The sequence below is a fragment of the Ascaphus truei genome, chromosome 1 (assembly GCF_040206685.1).
Source record: "Ascaphus truei isolate aAscTru1 chromosome 1, aAscTru1.hap1, whole genome shotgun sequence".
In the NCBI taxonomy this organism is placed as follows: domain Eukaryota; kingdom Metazoa; phylum Chordata; class Amphibia; order Anura; family Ascaphidae; genus Ascaphus; species Ascaphus truei.
In genome coordinates, this window is record NC_134483.1 from 158,533,820 (window position 1) to 158,556,278 (window position 22,459).

The window sequence follows — 22,459 nt, forward strand, 5'->3', positions numbered from 1 at the left end:
TGAATGGGGTTTTTCTTTACCATAGAAGGATCCTATGATCATCCACCCCTGTTGTCTTCCGTGGATGTCCAGTCCCTTTTGTGTTGCAGAGCTCTCCAGTGCGTTCTTTTTTTTCTCACAATGTACCAAACTGTTGATTTGGCCACTCCTAATGTTTCTGCTATCTCTCTGATGGATTTTCTTTTTTTTGCAGCCTAAGGATGCCCTGTTTCACTTGCATTGAGAGCTCTTCTGACCGCATGTTGTGGGTTCACAGCAACAGCTTCCAAATGCGAATGCCACACCTGGAATCAACTCCAGACCTTTTACCTGCTTATTTGATGATGAAATAACGAAGGAATAGCTCACACCTGTTCATGAAACAGCTTTTGAATCAATTGTACAATTACTTTTGGTCCCTTGAAAAAGAGGGGGCTACATATTAGAGAGATGTAATTCCTAAACCCTTCCTCCAATTTGGATGTGAATACCCTCAAATTAAAGCTGATAGACTGCACTTTAACCCCATATTCATTATTTAACTAACTTGAATTTATTTTGGTACACAGCCAAAATAACAAAACTTATCAGTGTCCAATTATTTCCGGACCTAACTGTATATTGCCCTTTAAGTTTTATGCTAAACAGAACACACACACATATACATACAATAAAGAGAAAGAGCACCAAAATCCAATAGTAAATTAAACAAATTTATTAAAAATAGATAAATAGTGACCCTAAGTAGATACAGTATATAATGAGAGATAAAAAAAGAAACAAATATAAAAAACATATCATATTTAAGTAAAGAGCAGCAATAAAAAACGAGAGATTGCCTTATCACTAAGCGGCAACTATGTGGGGAAATATGTTTCAAATGCAACCACACAATAGTAGAGGGATATATTGTATCAAGGGAGAATGTTCACACAATGTTATTATATGGTAGTCCTGGAGACCACAAGTATGCTGATCCGGATGATAGCTGGTATTTAGTGTGATTACTCCTGCTCAGACAAAATCCACAATGGAGAACAGGGAGGTGGAGGGGGGTGGGAGATATAGCCGCACTGCTGATCCCCGGTCCGTCAGTGTGCCGAAGCACCGCGAGGACCCCGCACTCCCTCTTGAAGTGACAGCTGGTTACCTTTGACTCCGTTCACACAGCAAAAGGTCACCTCGATTAGGCTCTGCTTGTAAATGAACCACCACGCTCCGATTTTCAGAGAGCATTCTCCTGTCCCTCAGTGCTCGTTGCATGAAAGTCCTTAGTGTTGCTGATAGGTTTTAAAATATGAGCATTAACCCTATACGTTTCGTCAGAAGGGGTACTGACTTCATATGGGGTGAAGGTACTGATTAAGTCAGTGATTATATGGTTTTTATATTTGTCTCTTTTTTATCTGTCATTATATATCTACTTAAAAGCACTATTTGTCTATTTTTAATAAATTTGTCTAATTTACTATTGGATATTTGCGCTCTCTTTTTTGTATATTTTTGGGGGGCTAGGACCCCTACTAGAGCTGCATTATTATCCCTAGTCAAATGCATTTATAGTCAAAGTACGTTAATTTATAATTACAATTTATAGTATATCTAATAATTTATTATCACTCATCCAATTTGAGTGCTGGTTATACACACACATACATATTTTATATATACGCATGTATACATATGTTATATATACACATGTATACATATGTTATATATACGCTTGTATACATATGTTATATATACGCATGTATACATATGTTATATATACGCATGTATACATATTTTAGATATTCGCATGTATACATATGTTATATATACGCATGTATGCGCATGTATACATATGTTATATATACGCATGTATACATATGTTATATATACGCATGTATACATATGTTATATATACACATGTATACATATGTTATATACACATGTATACATATGTTATATATACACATGTATACATATGTTATATATACACATGTATACATATTTTATATATACACATGTATACATATTTTATATATACATACACATATACAGTGGTTGACAAATCACCAAAAAATCTACTCGCCACCTAGTACCAAACGTATGCTGCTTGGGCCAACAGTTGCTCGCCACGATGTCAAATCCACTCGCCCGGGGCGAGCAAATGTATAGGTTTGTCGAACACTGCACACACATTATATATATATATACCCAGATATATATATATATATATATATATACACATACACATACACATACACATACACATACACATACACATACACATACACATACACATACACATACACATACACATACACATACACATACACATATACATATATATATATATATATACACACACACACACACACACACACACACACACACATATATATATAACAAACATCACAGCTTGCACTCAATGTACTGGTTCATATAGACAGGTGCTAGTCCCAAATAATAGAAATACAACATTACCATTCTCTCGTCCGGTAAAGAAAGACTGCACTCGGTTCAGTAATCATGAAAATCTGTATTGGGCATCTGAATAGAAAAGATAAATCACCCAATCCCACGTTTCGGTCCTGGAATAGGACCTTTCTCAAGGGGGTGCCGAAACGTCGGATTGGGTGATTTATCTTTTCTATTCAGATGCCCAATACAGATTTTCATGATTACTGAACCGAGTGCAGTCTTTCTTTACCGGACGAGAGAATGGTAATGTGTGAATAGTGCAGAATAAACTAGTTCTTCAGTATTACTGTAGGTGATTCCTTTTTTATTGGACTAACAATTTATGTCATAGGACAAGCTTTTGAGAGTTCTCCTCTCTTCTTCAGGTCAAGCAATACTGATATACACAGGAATCTATGGCTAAAACAGTGTAGAGAAAAAAAAACCAGATACAGTATGTACTGTAGATAAGGTAGGGTGTTAAAAGTGTTTGAAGCCAGGGGAGGGTGACAAGGAAAGGTGTGGAGGGGGGGGGGGGGATGCTGTGGGGGGGAGGGGTGGAGAGAGAAAGTGTGGATAAGAATAGAGGCAAGCAGGATAATTATAAACAATTTTGATAGGGTGTGAGAAAACCCATATCTGCATTAAGTCCTTTGGTTTTGGTGTCAAAGAGTCTTATCATTCTGAGTTCAAATGTTTTTCGTTCTTGGGTGCGTTTAAACATTTCATTGAGGATGTTGAATTTTAAATCATTTATGGAATGATCTGGTAGTGAGAAATTATGTCCCACAGGTGAGCAGTATCTTCCTTCTTCGTGATGGAGTAGGGAGTGTCTGTGCATATTCATTTTGCCTTGTAGTCCCAATGAGTATAAATATAGAAGTGCAAATAGCACATTTTAGAAATGCACAATTTATAATAATGGCAGAAGTGAAAAACATGCATGGTGTGTAAACGTTTAACACATGAATTGTATATAGATTAATATAATGTAGCGTTCTAAGTCAAACTTCTTTGGGTTATCAATAAAATGGTATTTTGTTTTTTAATGATTTACATTGAATTAAAGACTTTTGCGCATAACGGCATTTAAATACTTTACAATCCAAAATATACGTGTCTTACTTTAGTTATCATAAGTCAATTATATCATGTATTCCAAGTGATAGTATGGAAATTTCAGCACAAAAATCAATAACATAAATTATACTCTCAAATCTCTTTTATTGAATTAAAAACATCACAAATACAATTTCTGTGACAAAAGTTTCACTTACAATGCGCATGCTCAGCGCACACAACTTTTGATATGATTAAAGAGACCCATTAGAGACGTGTACACACACACCATCTGGTATCCAAATAAAAATACTGGCCTTTAACCAGAACTCTACAATATAATGGTAATAGGAAATATTTTCACTTTATTTCCAACTGCTATAAAGGATATTGTTAAAGCATAATTTCATTCAAAATCCATTATATATATTTTTTTAATAAATCAGTTGCGATTTATTAGATACTTACTGCATGTATTGATTTTTGTCATGCATTACCCTTCGTTGGGTTTCTATAGCAACTATTTAAGACGCTACAACACTTCCACTTTTGAAATAGGCAGCCATATTGTGTGTTCTGGGGAAACAAGATCTTCGCCTATCAGCAGCTTAGATAATTGCATTGCCGTAAAGATGGATGGTAATGGTGCTCACAAACACATGTATGCTCTATTCATTATTTGAATCTATTATTCTCAAAAGATATCCAGAGTGCTGTAAGAATGTCCATAATCAATAAATCCATAGGAATCCAAGGGAAATACAGACCAAATGGTGTCCACCTGACAACCACAATCATTGTCCCTTATGTATTTATTCCCAAACGATGAGATGTATAACAAACACTAGCTTAGGGTAAATATATCTGGGCTGCTGCCCATTACCTGCTAATGTTAGCCCAGAACAAGTCAGTCACTCCAAGGCGTGCAATCCTCAAGCATAGAAAACAGGAGATGTAGTAGAAAAAGGGAACACAGCCGTAGCCCAAGCACAATAAAGTAAATAACTCAGATTTTAATAGAAAAATGTATTTAAACCAGCTCACAATGGCGGTGAAGAAACGCACTTACGCGTTTCGTCCAACGGGACTTGATCAAGGTGTGACAATTTTAAGAAACTGCTGCATATTTTGTTTGTGTGTTTTAAACCGGCAAGAGGAAACGCTGCTTTATTAAATATGACATTATATATTTTATCATTTTAAAAATCTATACATTTCTATGGGAATAACTAATGTATATAAGTGTATTCATAGAAGCATGAAAATTCATTGACAAAAACGTTTGTAACAAGGTTAATTTTCATCTCAAACAATGAGTCTACACTGAAGTCAATAGCTTTTGTAATGCTAAAAATGATGAATGAGAATCCCTTCAGATAAGTGATACTTAACATTAAATTGCGTTAGCAACACAGCATGGGCAGAAACAAATCCATAGGAATTAGTTCTACGGTATTATTGCTAAAATCTCAGGGACAGTTTCTCATTTCTAACTTGTGTGATCATGAAGATTCATTATTACGTATTCACTGAGGATGTGCATATTATTGTACAATGATGATGATGATGATGATAATAATAATAATAATAATAATAATAATAACAACAACAACAACGTTCTTGTATAGCGCTGCTAGTTTTACATAGCGCTTTACAGAGACATTTTGCAGGCACAGGTCCCTGTCCCGTGGAGCTTACAATCTATGTTTTTGGTGCCTGAGGCACAGGGAGATAAAGTGACTTGCGCAAGGTCACAAGGAGCCGACAACGGGAATTAAATCAGGATCCCCTGCTTCAAACTCAGGGCCAGTCAGTGTCTTTACTCACTGAGCCACTCCCTCTCCCTGATGATGATATATTGTATCTATGCAATTCAGAGGGGACTCAAAGATATCCAATCATTTCTGACGTGGAGGTCTGGCAGCACATTTCTTGCACTCTAATCTGTATAACTGCTTTATAAATGTAGTATTGCCCAATTACAAGTGGTTAACATGAGGCACAAATGAGAGGGACTTACCCAAAAGTGAAAGAGGCTGAAGTTAATATTGAACTTACACTATTATGCTTTATAAGATTGACCTTTTATACCAGGCCTCTTCCCAAACACAACCGTACAAACCGCCATCTACAAACGCAAGAGATAATATAAGGATGTCATGAAAACAGTTAGCGCAAAATAAAAGAACAGCACCTGAAAAATACAGTAATGGACATCGACCTAGTTTGTACACATGCAACACTCCCATAAATTCCTAGCACCAAGTATACACACACCGGTGTCGGCATTTTTAAGTTGTTATCAATAACGGAGACAGCAGACCCCGGAGTTTAGGAACAACTAAAACTCAGAGGTGACATGCTGCTTTAAATTATCAAGGACTGAAACAAGGTCAGGTATTTAAAATTAAAAAAAAAATGTCGCAGGGTTTCGGACACATGAATGTGTTTTACCTTCTGAGCATCAGAGTACATCATTCTTCTAAGCTTTGAAATGAAGAAACTAAAATAATACATATAAAATATAGGCAGGTGTTTTCTAACAAAAAATAAATAAAAAAATTAAAATAAAAAAAAAATTCTAATCAGGTGCATTAAAAAAATCCAAAACAGTCATACAGTCATAGTAAAAATTAGGAAATCAATTACAATGTCCTTAACAGGTCAGATGCAGCTCTGGTGTAGAGTAAACCCCTCTTATACAAATGACATAGAAATTATACAATGTACCAACAAAAACACTTAACAGTGTACAGGCTACGGCTGCAATGAACAAGTCTGCCCTGGGCCAATGACATTAAATGCTGCATATTCTTGGATCTGGGGGTAGGGTTGGGCAATAAATAAAATCCCACGTTAAAGATATTAAATAATATATCGTGTTAAATACCCAATAGAAAACGAAAAACGAAAAGTAATCAAAATGTTTCTTTAAGAGACATACTGTGGGGAAGAACAGGTTTAAGAGACATTGGACTGGGGGTGGTGGGGAGGCAACGGGGATAATATAGACATTGGTTGATGGAGGAAGGGGTTGAGAGATGTTGGGGGGGGGGGACCTAATAGAGACATTGGATAGAAGGAAAGGGTAAAGAGAGCCATGGGGGGGGGGGGCGATAAAGAAATATGGGGAGGAAGGGGTATGAGAAATTGGGGGAGGAAGGGATGACACATTGGGGGAGATTCAGGGGTAATGAAAGACAATGGGGTAGGATGGGGTTCAAGAGAAACACAGAGGGGGAGGAAGGGGAGAGACACTGAGGGGGAGGAAAGCGAGAGAGATGGGGAGGAAGGGAAAGGAGAAATTGGGGGGGGAGGAAGGGGAGACAATAGGGGCAGGAAGGAGGGCAATGGGTGGGGAGGAAGGGGTTCAGACATGGGGGGAGGAAGGGGAGAAGAGAGACAATGGGGGGGGGGGAAGGAAGGGGTTAAGAGGGACAGATTAGTAGCAGGATCCCTTAATAGCTTTTACATGTTGCAGCTATCATGGAGTTTCCAGCACTGCAGAAGCGGCGGTAAGAGGGGGGGGGGGGGGGGGGGGCGGTGGTTGTGGATGGAAGCTCTGGGACACGCTAAGACTAATTACACAATACACAAAGGTAAGTCAGTATAACCTATGTATGGTAAACATTAATCATACTAAAGCTGCAAATATATATATACACACCAAAGCTACTCAATATTGACACTGCAACTATGTAAAAGACAGACGCAAAATATTAAACGCATCCACAATTTAGCAACTGCCAGCATGCTAACACACACACAGTTCTTAGTCTTCATGCTTTTATCAATGCTGATGTGGATGCAATTGTGTGGCCAAGAATGCAAAAGTAAACTACATCTGCCATGCATTCCGCTCACACCACTAGCCAATTGTAGATGTGTCACCCGCTTCAGCAGGTGTCTGGTGTCTGGTGTCTGGTGTCTGGTGTCTGGTGTCTGGTGTCTGGTGTCTGGTGTCTGGTGTCTGGTGTCTGGTGTCTGGTGTCTGGTGTCTGGTGTCTGGTGTCTGGTGTCTGGTGTCTGGTGTCTGGTGCTATATAAATATATATAATCACTTTAAGAGACTGATTAGATCAAATCTACTGTCGATTAAAGTTGCTGCATTACTAATAAATTCTCATTACTGAAGTATGAAATGTGAACATAAAAGCTCCATATAAAGGGTAAGAGAAAACGAAACTGACTGAAAAGAGACCTATTCATTAAACTATTAGAAAGAACTGGCAGAGGCCCCCAGCATGGGGCTGTCGTCTGCACAAGGGCTGGAGGCCGGTGACAGCCAAGCTCGTCGCCAGGTCTAAAAAGTGACTGAGGCCAAAGGCGCTTAAGAGGAGGTGAGCGGGGCACCAGGCTGTAGAATATTGCTGTGAAGGTCCAGTTCACCAAGTAAAGAGTAATTGTTAGACCTGTAACAATTGTCTTAGTGTTTTGCAAGTTTCAATGTCACAGCAGGCGGGCCTTGGGGTCAAGAATGCAGAAACTAAGTGGCTGTACGCCCGTGGCTTGTTGCCCCCAAGAAATGATTGGTAGACCATAACTGCCGATTGCTGATATTGGGCCGGCCCCAACTGTACAATGTGGACAAGCGGGGACCAGCTGTACGGTCGGAACCAAGCAGCAGCGTTCTTGATAATTGTGATAAATTGGAGCATATAAGGGAGGGGTGGAGCAAGCACGACCCTCCAGGTGCACCCATAGTCCAGAAGAGATTGGTGCAACCGTATGGTCAGAATTGATATGCCCATAGGTTTTGCCCATAAGAGGGGCTAGCCTCGTGGTTTTGATAATTTTATGTAAAATGATTGAATAAAGCCGTGTGACCAGTCTTCATCTACGACAACAGAATGTCTGATTCCATTATTCCTGGGAGGGGGGATCGAAGGGGAAGTTGAATGCTGCTAGATAGGCCCAGCATCTGCATCGTAAGCACGTATGTATCAAATGGCAAAGAGAGACAGACATCACTCAGAAATGGCTACCTATTTTATAAATAGTGCTAAATCTCAGAATCCTTTTTTCATCAAGTGTTATGCAAATGATTTGTCTACTAAGGAAATCCGTCTCCTGGCTGCACTGTGCTATTCATGATTAGGTAAGAGGTGTATGTGTGTCTATTTATCCAACTGGGGAAGAGATCAATACTGGGAGGGAGAGAGAGAGAGAGACGGAGAGAGAGAGACGGAGAGAGAGAGACGGAGAGAGAGAGAGAGAGAGAGACGGAGAGAGAGAGAGACACGGAAAGAGAGAGAGACAGAGAGAGACAGAGACGGAGAGAGAGAGACGGAGAGAGAGAGAGAGAGACGGAGAGAGAGAGAGAGAGAGAGAGAGAGAGAGATGGAGAGAGAGAGGGAGAGAGCGATAGGGGGGAAGAGAGAGACAGAGAGAGAGAGGGGAGTGAGAGGGAGAGGAGAGAAAGACTGGGGGAAGAGAGCGAGAATTAATAATACAGCTGAATTGGGGACGCTATTAGACAATAACCATTATAATATTTATTTTTATGTTCTGTAATTTGCTTTATAAATAATTTTTTATGTGCTTTTACGTTTGAAAATCTGGTCACCCTAAGTATTGTACATAAAGATGTTTTTATTTTTATTTAGTGCAAGACTCCAAGAGCAAATGCATTAGACACTCGAGAAAAGAGTGTGTGAGTTAACCCCATTATTAGTGGAAGGGTATGCAACACAATGCTCCGTTACGCAAATCTGCACCCACAGGGACATAAAGGTTTAAGGTCGTTAAGAGGCCAGTATCTTGTGCCAGACAATCTTTTTAGTGCCTTAAGCAAATGCAGACAGTCAGGACAGACTGAGGTCGCAATGAGCCAGCTATATTGTTATCAAGTTTGAAGCGTGGATCAGATTGAGCTGACAGTGAATTTGTGAGAGATGAAAGCTTATCTGAGCTCTACCAGCAGTACAAACTCATATTACTTCTCTCGGATTTATACTTGCCGGTGCAGTATTGCAACAACAGTGATGTATGCCATCAAGTCATCATTAAATTCATATTGTGACTTTCAAAGTTTGGCATAGTTAGAAGATTAAATGAAAGATGCTCACATCAGTTCTTGGTAGCAGCAAGTTATTTCTGTAAACTCTTGAGCAATGAAGACCAACAGGATATTACTTTACACATTAGTTTTAAAGGTAACTTCTCTCCTCATTTAGCATGTCCACTTATTGGCTAAATTAGTGCAGATAATAAGATTTGTATTGGTAAATGATACTACAATACTGTAACTCTGTCTTCCAAGTCTGTGCCGAAAAGATGAAGTCTGAAGCCTTCATCCAAGGCAGAGGGCCGAAAAGACAAAGCAGTAAACCACAGAATTTGCATCTGCAGCACTGGATAAGCCCACAATGCATCAGTGATTTGGGACAAGGCTGCTTTAGTACTACATAGATGTAAATTGTACAATAACTAGACATTTCGGCTTTAATCAAAATGCACTGGAAAAACACAGCTGATTCATCATTTTGTACTTCTGGTTAGATCTGAAAACCACCCAGAAACTAAGCATTATTTGCTAAGGAGTCCCATTCCATGCATCAGCCCAGTTACAGATAGAACAGAAAGGCAACACAATGAATCAATGTGAAATACAGTTTGAGATTTCTCCCAGCCTGTTCCCCACCGGACGCACCAAGGTAGCCAGTGTTTACTCTCTTTTAACAGGGGACGCCTTGGCATGGGCCTCTCCCATCTGGGAGTTGCGTGCGGAAACCACCCAGGATTACCAGCTCTTTCGCCAAGAATTCCAGCAGGTATTTGATATTCCCGCCCGCAGAGATACTGCTGCTGCTTCTCTTGTTCAATTGTCTCAAGGTCGTAGGTCCGTAGCCAAATATGCATTGGAATTCCGGACTATCGCGGCGGAGACGCATTGGAACCATGAAGCCCTTATTGCTGTGTTTTGGCAAGGTTTGTCCGACTCTATAAAGGATGAACTTGCAGTTCAGCCCAGGCCCCAGGGATTGGAGGAATTGATCGCAATATGCATACGAGTGGATCAGCGCCTTCAACAGCGCCGTCATGAACGCCAGCGTCCCAGAATTTTCTCTTCTGACCCTATTCTTCCCAGATCCTTCCCAGCTATTCATCCTGTTCTAGACACTGTGGAACCCATGCAGATTGCCAGTCAAGAGTTCCGTAATACCGACAGGACTGCCGATAGAACCCATGACCGGACTGCCGAAAGGGCTCGTCGCCGGAATGAGGGCCTTTGCTACTACTGTGGATCTCCTGAACATACGGTACGTTTTTGTCCTTTAAGGCCCAAAGAACAAACACGACCAATGGGGCAAGAGGGACTCATTTTGGGGTCAATATCTTCTCACCCTATCTCTGAAGAGGAGAATTATGCTTCCAGTCTCGCTTAAAGGTCCGAATTTTCGCGTAACCACAGCCGCTTTTCTTGATTCAGGATCCGGTGGTAACTTTGTGGATCAAGATTTTGCTACTCTTAACAAGATTCCACTCATCGCTAAGAAATCGCCGATTGGCCTCGAGGCTATTGATGGTCGTCCTTTGCAACCTGCCTTCATCACGTTAGAGACTCTTCCTCTCACCCTTTCTGCCGGTACTCATACCGAAATCATATCCTTTGACGTGATGCACTCCTGCCGTTCCAGTTATCCTAGGATTACCCTGGCTACAGCAGTACAACCCACGCATTGATTGGAGGGATGGCAAGACAATTCAGTGGGAGCCAGAGTCAGATGCCTCACCATTGCCGGTCATTTCTCCTACCACAGTCCTCGCGGGAGTGGAAACGCCCCCGGCTAATGTTTCCGCTCTTCCTGAAGCCTATGCGGATTTCATCGACGTGTTTAGCAAGACGCAATCGGAGGTTCTACCTCCTCACAGACCTTATGATTGCCCCATTAATCTGGTTCCAGGCGCTGTTCTTCCGAAATGTAAGTCCTACCCCTTGTCTCTCCCTGAAACTGAAGCCATGGCAGCATACATCAAAGAAAACCTTGAAAAAGGATTCATTCGTAATTCTTCGTCCCCCGCTGGTGCCGGTTTCTTTTTTGTCAAAAAGAAAGATGGATCCCTGAGACCATGCATTGATTACCGAGGGCTCAATCTCATCACAGTCAAGAATCGATACCCCCTTCCGCTGATCTCCGAACTTTTTGATAGGCTTCAAGGGGCAAAAAAAATTTCCAAGCTAGACCTCCGAGGAGCTTACAATCTTGTTCGCATCAGAGAAGGCGATGAATGGAAGACTGCCTTCAATACCAGAAGCGGCCACTACGAATATCTTGTAATGCCCTTCGGTTTATGTAATGCTCCTGCTGTTTTTCAGGATTTCATGAATGATATATTCCGTGATGTTCTCAACTCTTTCGTAATTGTCTATCTGGACGATATCCTAATTTTTTCTAAAAATCTTTAAGATCATGTCCAGCATACCAGGCTCATTCTCGCTCGCCTTCGTGTCAATAATCTCTACGCTAAGCTCGAGAAATGTCTTTTTCATCAAACCTCTACTGCCTTCTTAGGCTATATAATTTCTGATAAAGGATTTTCAATGGACCCTGAAAAACTTAAGGCTGTTTTGGATTGGCCTCAGCCCAACTCTCTCAAAGCCATCCAGCGTTTTTTGGGCTTCTCCAATTACTATAGGAAATTCATCCGAAATTTTTCCACCACTGTGGCTCCTATTACGGCCCTTACCAAGAAGGGAGCTGACCCGTCTGTATGGCCTCCGCAGGCCGTCTCGTCCTTCGAAACCCTGAAACAAGCTTTCGTCTCGGCACCCATCCTGCGACATCCCGATGTTAGTCTTCCTTTTACTTTAGAAGTTGATGCATCTGATTGTGGTGCAGGCGCCATCCTGTCCCAGAGATTCTTCCCTCAAGATAAGCTTCATCCATGCGGTTTTTTTTCAAAGAAGTTTTCGCCCGCTGAAAAGAACTATGATGTTGGCAATAGAGAGCTCTTGGCTATCAAGATGGCCTTACAGGAATGGAGACATCTCCTGGAAGGTTCCCGCGAACCTATCTCTATATTGACCGACCATAAAAATCTTCTGTATATCGAAAATGCACGTCGTCTGGGGTCTCGTCAAGCTCGCTGGGCACTATTCTTCTCAAGATTTAATTATACTCTGTCTTATATTCCTGGTTCTAAGAACACAAAAGCTGATGCCTTGTCCCGACAATTTTCTCCGGAGGAAAGATCCGAAGAGACCCCTGAAACTATTGTACCCTCTAAGTTTATAATTTCCGCCAACTCATTTGACATTCTCGAAAAGATCATTGAAGCTCAAACACAAATTCCGAGTGGTCTAGAGGTACCGGAGGGAACTCTTTATGCCGCACCCAGGTTTCATCAAAAGATATTAGAATGGGGTCACTCTGTCCGTTCAGCCGGCCATCCCGGCTTCAAAAGAACTTTGGATCTTATCAAACGTACTTTTTGGTGGCCTAATATGGCAAAGATGGTTCATGAATTTACTAGTGCTTGTCCAGTATGCGCACAAAACAAGACTCTTCATCAAAGACCCTCAGGCTTGCTCATGCCCTTGCCAGTACCTGAACGTCCATGGTCACATATTTCAATGGATTTCATTGTGGATCTACCCCCTTCCAGAGGGATGAATACCATTTTGGTCATCGTTGACCGTTTTTCAAAACAGGCCCACTTTGTTCCACTCAAAGGACTTCCCTCCTCGCCCACCCTAGCTGATATCTTTACCAAGGAGGTGTTTCGCATCCATGGGATACCTACTTCCATAGTCTCGGACCGAGGTACGCAATTTATATCAAAATTTTGGCGGGCTTTCTCCAAGAGGCTTGGCATGGCGCTATCCTTCTCGTCAGGCTATCACCCCCAGACTAATGGGCAAACAGAAAGACTAAATCAAACACTGGAACAATACCTGCGGTGTTTTATTTCCGATTCCCAGGATAATTGGGTTGACCTGCTACCTTGGGCAGAATTTGCAACCAATTCACTTCGTAATGAATCCACGCATGAAACCCCGTTCTTCGTGAATTATGGTTTCCACCCAAGTCGACTGCCAATCTCAAACATTCCGATAGGAGTGCCGGCGGCTGATGAACGGGTAACTACTCTTCAGAAGTCATGGATCAAGATTCAGTCCGCGCTTCTTAGCGCCGCTTAGAAATTCAAGTCTCAGGCAGACCACCGTCGTCAACAGGCCCCTAATTAAAAGCCAGGGGACCGAGTTTGGCTTTCGTCTAAGAATATCAAGTTGAAGTCTCCGACCCCGAAATTAGCACCTCGATTCTTAGGGCCTTTTCTGATCCAGGAACAAATTAATCCTGTGGCATTTCGTCTGCAACTTCCGTCTTCCATGAGGATTCCAAACGTATTCCACGTTTCCCTGCTCAAGCCATTCGTCCAGAGCAAACGGTTCCCTGCTAAAACCCATAAACCCAAACCAGTCACGGTCCAAGGACAACCTGAATTTGAAATCCAGACAATCATGGATTCTCGTGTATCCAGAGGAAAGATACAATTCCTTGTTCACTGGAAGGGTTATGGTCCAGAGGAACGCTCTTGGGTACCCAAGGAGGACATCCATGCCCCAGTTCTCTTGGACCGCTTCCACAAGAAATTTCCGCAGAAGCCTTGGATGGATCGTCCTGAGGTCGATCCTGAAGGGGGGGGGGTACTGTAAGGAATCGGGGGCCACGTCCCTTGCGGCGTGACTCCTCCTTACCCACTACCAGTACTGCAGCGGCTGCTGCCCCTGCCCCCCGTCGCTACCCATGCCGCCGCCCAGTGCATATCTTGAACTCTGCCGTCGCCATCTTGGATTCTGGCACTGGTGTTACAGACTCTCAGCTGGGCTCTACTATTTCCTGGTCTCTCAGCCATTCACGAGCAGCTCCTCGACACGCCTCCGCCATGCCCCTCGTTCGGATTGGTCACTGTCGCTTTAAATATCCGGCTGTGACTTCACTTCCTTGCTCTGCATAGCTCCTTGCTTCCTGTGTAGCCTGGATACTGTGTCGTGCTCCTGTTTGTCTTTTCTCCTACAGATTTGAACCGGCTTGTCTGACTTACCCCTCTGGCTCCCGACTTCAGCTTACCCATCACGATTCTTACCTCTCAGACCCTTGGACACGGAAACGGATTTAAACTACGGAACTCTCTATACTCCTGAACTCGGCAAGTACAACGACTATTCTAAATCTTAACCCAGGCCTGGCCACGCTACAACCACATCCCGGACCCGCTCCCTCTGCTGTCGGTGTGTATATTCAACATCCCACCTCAGTACAGGGGACTGGCCTGGTCTATGGGCTGCACAGCGTGACACACACACACACACTGACACACACACACACACACACACACACACACACACACACACACACCTCACCCCCCCCCCCCAAGCTCATCCCCTCCCCCAAGCTCACACCCCGGCACCACGCGTGACAGGCCGTGGGCTCCCCCCTGTCCCAAGATGTCATCTCCCGCTCTCTTCCCCACCGGTCCCGGAGGCTCCGCCTCTCCCTGTTTCCCGCGCATTCACCCCCCCCATCCACGTGGGAGCTGCCGGACGGGTGAGGGAGCTGCAGGACGGGTCAGTGAGCGGCCTTCACCTCCCCTCACCCCCCCTCACTCACTTCCCCTCCACCCCCCCCGGTGCCGCTACAGTCAGCGGGGGAGCAGAGTGAGCGAGCGCGCGCCCGGGACACAGCGGGGGAGCGGCCACAACACGCTGCCTCCCGCCTCAGATCCACGTGGGAGCTGCCGGACGGGTGAGGGAGCAGCCGGACGGGTGAGTGAGCGGCCGGACGGGTGAGTGAGCGCCCTTCACCTCCCCTCACCCACCCCTCACTACACTCCACCTCCCTCCCACCTCCCCCCCACCTCTCCTCCACCCCCCCTTCACCTCCCCTCCACCCCCCCTTCACCTCCCCTCCACCCCCCCTTCACCTCTCCTCCACCCCCCCTTCACCTCCCCTCCACCCCCCCTTCACCTCCCCTCCACCCCTGCTTCACCTCCCCTCCACCTCCCCTCCACCCCCGCTTCACCTGACACCTCCCCTCCACCCCCGCTTCACCTCCCCTCCACCCCCGCTTCACCTCCCCTCCACCCCCCCTCCACCCCCGCTTCACCTCCCCTCCACCCCCACCTCCCCTCCACCCCCACCTCCCCTCCACCCCTCCACCCCACCTTTCCAACAAATACTCACCTATTGTTCCACGAGTTATAAATAATACTACCTATTACGCATTTACATCCCGGGCAACGCCGGGTCTCTCAGCTAGTTACTTATAAATGTATTGAACTGAATAACACCTATTGTTAAATGCGGCAGCTCTGCATTTACTGATACTTTTGGCAAAATGTCAGATCTATTTTTATGGGTAGTTTATTTATTTATTTTTTATTTGACCAAATCTACTGTATGCCACTGTAAGAAAGAGGAACTGTCTAGCACCGTAATCGTGAGGCGTTGATTAAGACACCTCGGAAGTGAAAACTAAAAACGAAATATTGCGGTAGGCATGTTCCCAGCATTCCTCACACTGATTTTGTACTCTGCATTCCCAGTGCAATATGGCTTTCCTGGTCACGGACATTCATCTGTTGATCAGAAATCCTCAGTTGCCAGCAAATTACCAAGAGGTCAGTGCAGAAACTTAAAGATTGATGGCTCCTTCCTGCTCTCTGTGGTGTGCACTAAATTAATCCCTAATGCCAGTTTGGCCGCCTAAAACTATGCCATAGTGTTAGATCACTGCTGTCTTAATGTAATCTACTGATGAAATACATTCGGATGCTATTAGTGACATCCAGTAACCTATTCTACTTCGGCAATTTGATTAACTTTTAAAGAATAAAAAAATAACCTTTAATATAACAAAACAATCTATGAGGACAAAAGTAAACTGAACCCAATGTATTTATAATAAATTGTATTTTAATGTAATGTTGCATGTACATCTATCTGTACTTAGAGCTAATAATCGCAGGGTGATAAAGTGACTTACCGAAGGTCACATAGACCTGACTGGGTTCACCTGCTTCAAAGGCAGTGTGACATTATTACAATGTCATTCCTCCTACCAGGCAAACACCTGAATTTGTGAGAAAGGATTTGATGAAGTAATATTGCTGAAATTAATATATTGTTGATATTACTGAAATGGACTCGGGGGGGTCTCTGAAGAAGAAGGACTGAAGGTGATGTTCTGTTTCCATGTTGTCTGTTCTTGTAGCGACAGGGACAGGGACAGGGACAGGGACAGGGACAGAGAGAGAGAGAGAGAGAGAGAGAGAGACAGAGACAGACAGACAGAGCGAGAGACAGAGAGAGACAGAGAGAGACAGAGAGAGACAGAGAGAGACAGAGAGAGACAGACAGAGAGAGACAGAGAGAGACAGACAGAGACAGACAGAGACAGACAGACAGAGACAGACAGACAGACAGAGACAGACAGACAGAGACAGACAGAGACAGACAGACAGAGACAGACAGAGAGACAGACCGAGAGAGAGAGAGAGACAGACAGACAGACACAGAAAGTCGCTCACAGTAGATTTAAGACTGTGCCTGAAGTAACGCCCATATCCCTAGTATCAAGAAGTACCTGATTTCTATAGAGAGCTGTTTTAATCTAGTTTTAACCAGGTTTTAATGATCTGTAAAATAATCACTGAAGATTTCGAAAAGCATAAGAGAAGGGACTGATGATGTAATATTGTTGAAATAAATATACTATTGATATTACTTAACGGGACTGGGGGTGTCTGTGGAGAAGGATTGAAGGCGATGTTCTGTTTCCATTTTGTCTGTTCTGTTGTGTTAGTGTCCATTTTATGTGTAAGAAAGTGTGTGTGAGAGATTCGCTCACAGTAGTTTTACGACTGTGCCTTAAGTAACACCCACATTCCTGTTATCGAGAAGTACCTGATTTCTATAGAGAGCTGTTTTAATCTAGTTTTAACCAGGTTTTAATGATCTGTAAAATGATTGGTTTAAGAATTATGGAGTGGTTATTATAATCTGACTAGTAACCTATTTTAAACAAAGGAATCTAAAGTATATATAAAGTCTGTTTGGGCCCTCCCCTAGCAGAGAGTCTAATTTGACTTTTGAATGTGTATGATCATACTCTATGCTGTACTATGCAATAAACTGCTCATTATCTATGATCCGTGTTTGCAAACAACGACAGATTCCAAGTAACAAATGATGGCTGCATACGAGGGATTAACCACTACACGTAACTAAGGGTGCTTCCCCTCAAATATTATGGTTGTTTGTCGCTGCATGGAGGACCGATTAAAAAATTAATGAAAAATACTGTTGAAATTCAGTCATCTGTTGTATTCAGTCATCTTTTCTTACTTTGAATGCTTACAGGACTGGACGTCCCTGATGGACTTGCACAGGGAACCGTTAGGACACCACGAGTGAATGTGTTTAGATATCCTGCAGGTGTGCCCAGGTAATCTTTTCTGTATCCCTATTTGTGAAAAAGGAGTTAAGCAGTGTGAAGTTAAGTACCAACGTGAAATACTTTCCTTTCTGTCCTTTCTTTTACACCGGCTGAGTGGTGCCTGCACCCTAATATTTGTGTTATTCAAGTTACACTTTGGCCAATATTGGATATTCCTCCAGTATAAACAATGCATGTATTGAATCATTTTATATAGCAGTATATTGAAAAAATATCACCACTTAAAAACTTGCATATGCACATAGATAAATATATATAGGAATAAAACTGGATTCTCACTTTGGTATTACAAACATACTGTACACAATGCAGCATAGTAATAACTGTACAGAAGATTCATGCAGCGCTGGTCTGATGGCTAATGTTTCTAATTTCACAGTTTCTACATATAAGAACCTCAGAAAAGGCTGCAAACGTCTTTGTAAAGAATGACTGCCGCACCAGTGTATTCTCAGCTTCAAAAGCACAGTTTGCTTTTTTTATTAACACATGAGCTAGATTACACTTTTGTATTTTTGTGCGTTTTGGTGAAATGACACTGTATATAAAGATCAATTTGGCTTAATATCTGTATACACCCGGCAAAGGGCCTTTTCCCACACATTTAGAGTACTTTGTTACTGCACTAAATGTATTAATACAATAAGCAAACTGTGCCTGTGAAGTGGATTGGTGTGGCAGACGTTACTTCGTTACTCAGTTGAATTTAAACGGGCCATGGCAGGGCCCTCATGACCGTGAGCAAAGGGAACCTAACAAGCAGTTTCAGCAAAGAATTAACAAGTGACGTCCTTCGAGCGAGCTGGGTAATCACTGTACTGCAAGTCTTTGTAGCCAATGTTCATTTCAGATTGATGAAGATACCACCGTTTAGATTAGGCAACTACTGTACACTATAAAGCCTTGCCTCAAATTTTTTATATACTGCATGGTAACATCATACTCATTGAGAAGACATCACTGCCACTGGACAGAACTATCATAATGGCCAGGCTTATTCAGAATGTTCCGATGAATCATTCTTAAACTATTAACTTTCAAAATGGACCAGCAATTGCAAAATCCAACCACCGACAGACGAAGAAGTCTATGCAGCACACACTGTTTTAGCTTTTAGACTTTATCTTTTTCTGTGTCTTCTCAACCAATGGCTCAAAACGAATAGCCATGAAGTCAGTCTGGTGTAGTTTCAGCAGCAATTTCAGTTCTACCGCCATATGAAATCTTGATTGAGAAAGCAAACAAAAGTCTCCTTTATTATTTTTTTTTGCTTGAACTTGCAATGAAGCATTTTAAACGTCTCCCTGAAATGTCTTTTGTGCTCCCAACAGCCCTTTTTACTCCTAACAGCTTACCACACAGCCCATTGAATGTGCAACTTCTTGGCCATAAAGTCAGTGAGGATGCCCTGGTTAATTACCCAGTATGATGTCTCTCAGACTACATTAGCAAAATGCTGCTTAGCTCAGAAAGGCAGTTATTACATTGACAAAGCCTGTATTAACCACCTAAAGGAGCAATCGCTCCAATAACAAATAACACATGGAAACAGAGTAGTCCTAAAAAAAAAAAATATTTTTGTAATTATATACAATGTAGCAGACATTATTACTCCCCTAGCAGGTAGGAAATAGCTAGTAAGTCAAGGTCCGCCGTACGATTTAAAAACAATGGCCGCTCTGTTGCTGGCATGTTGTATATGTACCGCTGCAAGTGCAAGCGGAAGAAATAACATCTGCAGATACAAATTGTATCTTTCGGCATCAACATGATTAGTTGAGCAAGTAAAAAATGCAGCCATATTTACAGCCCTAACAAAAACTATAAGGCCTCGTCCAGGGTTCCGGCGGGCGTGCTGAGGCGCGCTGAGGCTCAGGGAAAGCGGGTGCTTTCCCTGGCCTTAGACAGCGCGCCGTCAGGGGGCGTGTCGGGGGCGGGCCAGTGACGTCACGGAGCTGGTTCGCCCTCATTGGGCGAACCGCTCACGTGACCGGCCCTGCGCTCCGGCAAGCGCGAAGATTTAAAAAATTACCTAAGACCTACGCTTCCGTGCGCTTGCGAAAGCGTAGGTGAACCCCTACTAAAGCCGCTCTCATTGCGGGTAAGTGCAAGCGCGTAAGCGCTGACCATGCCCGAGGCCTAAGAGACAAACACTTTGCAGCAAGACCCCTCCACCACCGAAGGAGATGAAGCAACCTTCATGGAATTACAAAAAGTGTTACAGAAATATCAAAGATAATCTTCTCCTTAATGGGTTGAAACATTTTCATTTGCACTCATCTATGTTGATGTATAAATAAAACGTATTTAAAGCAGCAATACAACTTTCCCCATTTATTTTTCTTTTTATATATAAAGCATGTGACAATGTATAAGGCTAAGCTTATACTAATTGCAGTAGCGCGCACTACCGGGCACGCACTCCTGCAGCCCCAACGATCTGTGCACTTTGCTGCAGGAGATTGGGGAGGTGATGCGGGGGCGTGGCAAACACATTAGCTGAACCTGCTCATGTGACGCTGACGTCACGCGAATGCAGCCTCAAAAGACAAATTTACTTGTCTCACCAAACTGCAGCAGCGTCGACGCAGTACATCGCCTCCAGTACTATGCTACCTTCAATAGAGAAGCATAGAAGAGTCCCAAACGTGCGCGAGCACGTAGCGACGCCATCATGAGCATAGCCTAATTCTACATTCTTACCTAAGCTGGTGCTACTCTTATAAATCTATACAAATCCTAATTGTGTGCTTACAAAATGGCCGCCTTTCAGTTTCAATCAATCCTTCAATCAGTAACTCAGCAGCTACAATGTATTCTTATATTACTATGGTAACAGTATCTATTGTTACAGCTCAAACTGGGAACATTGGCAACAAATGCATTGCTTGGGAGTTCTAAATATGCTTTAAAACTCATTAAAAATGGCACAAAGAGTTGAATAAATGTATGTATATATGTGTGTGTGTGTGTGTGTGTGTGTGTGTGTGTGTGTGTGTGTGTGTGTGTGTGTGTGTGTATGTATATAAACACACACACACACACACACACACACACACACACACACACTTCACACATGTCATTATTATGTAATATTACTGAAATGATTCATCTAAAAACAAAAAAAACAAACATAAGATTTCACATGTTCTGCTGCTTTAAGAAGCTTACACAATGCTAGGCACAATGCTGAATGCAATTTAAACTTAGACCTTGTCGATTTTGTTGCCTCAAGCAGAAAGGAACGCCAGGGCAGTTACGAATGCTATTTTTGATACATTGTATTATAATGTAGGGCTGAGTAACAACTCCTGCTCCAATAACCTCTTCCCATATTACTCACTTACGAAATCGGAGCTACGGCAAAAGAACACAACTTGAAAGTGTCATACTTCTGCTGGCCGTCCATCCACGGGACCCTTGACACCTAGGAAAAGGTGTGGTGGAAAATGAATACACAGAGTATGAAGCAGGGGAGCCGTGTGCAAATCCCAGTGTCCGCTCCTTTAACCTTGAGTAAGTCACTATCTCATTGTGTTTGAGGCACCAAAAAATAAATTGTAAGTTCTACGGGGCAGGGACCTGTGCCTGCAAAAAGTCTATGTACAGCGCCGTGTACACCGTCGGCACTATACAAGAAAAACTAATTATTATATTATTATTAAAAGACACTGGGTTTGCGGCTGAACTTTGTATCCTTTGTCACCTCAGTGCAGCGTTAAGAAAAACTTATTTGCTCTCCCAGTGCTTGAGGCCCCAATAAAAAAATGTCAAAATAAAATAAAAACTGGAACGGCAAACTCTCCTGGAAAGGAGCAGTAAAAAAACCCTGTACAGCGTTGTTTACAATGCCCGCTATTCAATAAACAATATAATCACAATAACCTATGTATATGGAAAGACGAGTATTTTCTATGCTCACTTACAGTACCTATTTTATCTTCTCCAATTTAAAATCTGATAAACGGACAACTCTCATTGACCTGCATTCTCCGCTGATTTTATTCAATCTCATGAATTGACAGTACCAATCTGATTTCTAATCACTTAAAGCAGCATCGCCTCTAACCGTTTTTGTTTTTTTTTTTGTTTTGTTTTGTTTCGTTTCAACAAATGCAGCAGTTCCTTACATTTACGTTAATGTAATTACCCATGCTGCCGAACGGTCTGTTCTCTCGTGATCGAACGGCACAGATCTTGCATTCCATGGCACCCAATTAGGGTTGCCAGGTGTCCGGTTTTGAACCAGACAGCCCGGTATTTTGCCCCTGCGTCCGGTATAAAATGAAAGGTAATACCGGACATGTATGTGTCCGGTATTACCTCTCTCTGAACCCAGGGTGGCTGCAGGGGGAGGAGGGGGGAGCAGTTGCTACCAGCCCCGGCTCTCCATCAGCTGCAGGCTTCTCCCTCACTGTCTGTCACACACCGAGGTGTCTGCTGCTGACGTGCTCGCCGGGTCTCTGACTTCAGCGCTAGAAGTAAGCTGGCCTAAGGGTCCGGCGCGCCG

The 22,459-nt window shown here is 42.8% G+C and overlaps 1 protein-coding gene across 2 annotated transcripts in view; it reads right to left on the reverse strand.

Moving 5' to 3' along the window:
- Positions 1–22,459, reverse strand: part of KDM4C (lysine demethylase 4C) — a 418,437-nt gene that overhangs the window by 194,245 nt on the left and 201,733 nt on the right. The window contains exon 9 of one of the 2 annotated variants that reach the window (XM_075596492.1): positions 19,006–19,173. The exons of the other annotated variant lie outside the window; for it this stretch is intronic. Within the exon in view, the coding sequence (XP_075452607.1) occupies positions 19,123–19,173 (51 nt within the window). The 3' untranslated portion in view covers positions 19,006–19,122. Of the gene's footprint in view, positions 1–19,005; positions 19,174–22,459 lie in introns of those variants that run through there. 2 annotated transcript variants of the gene reach the window in all.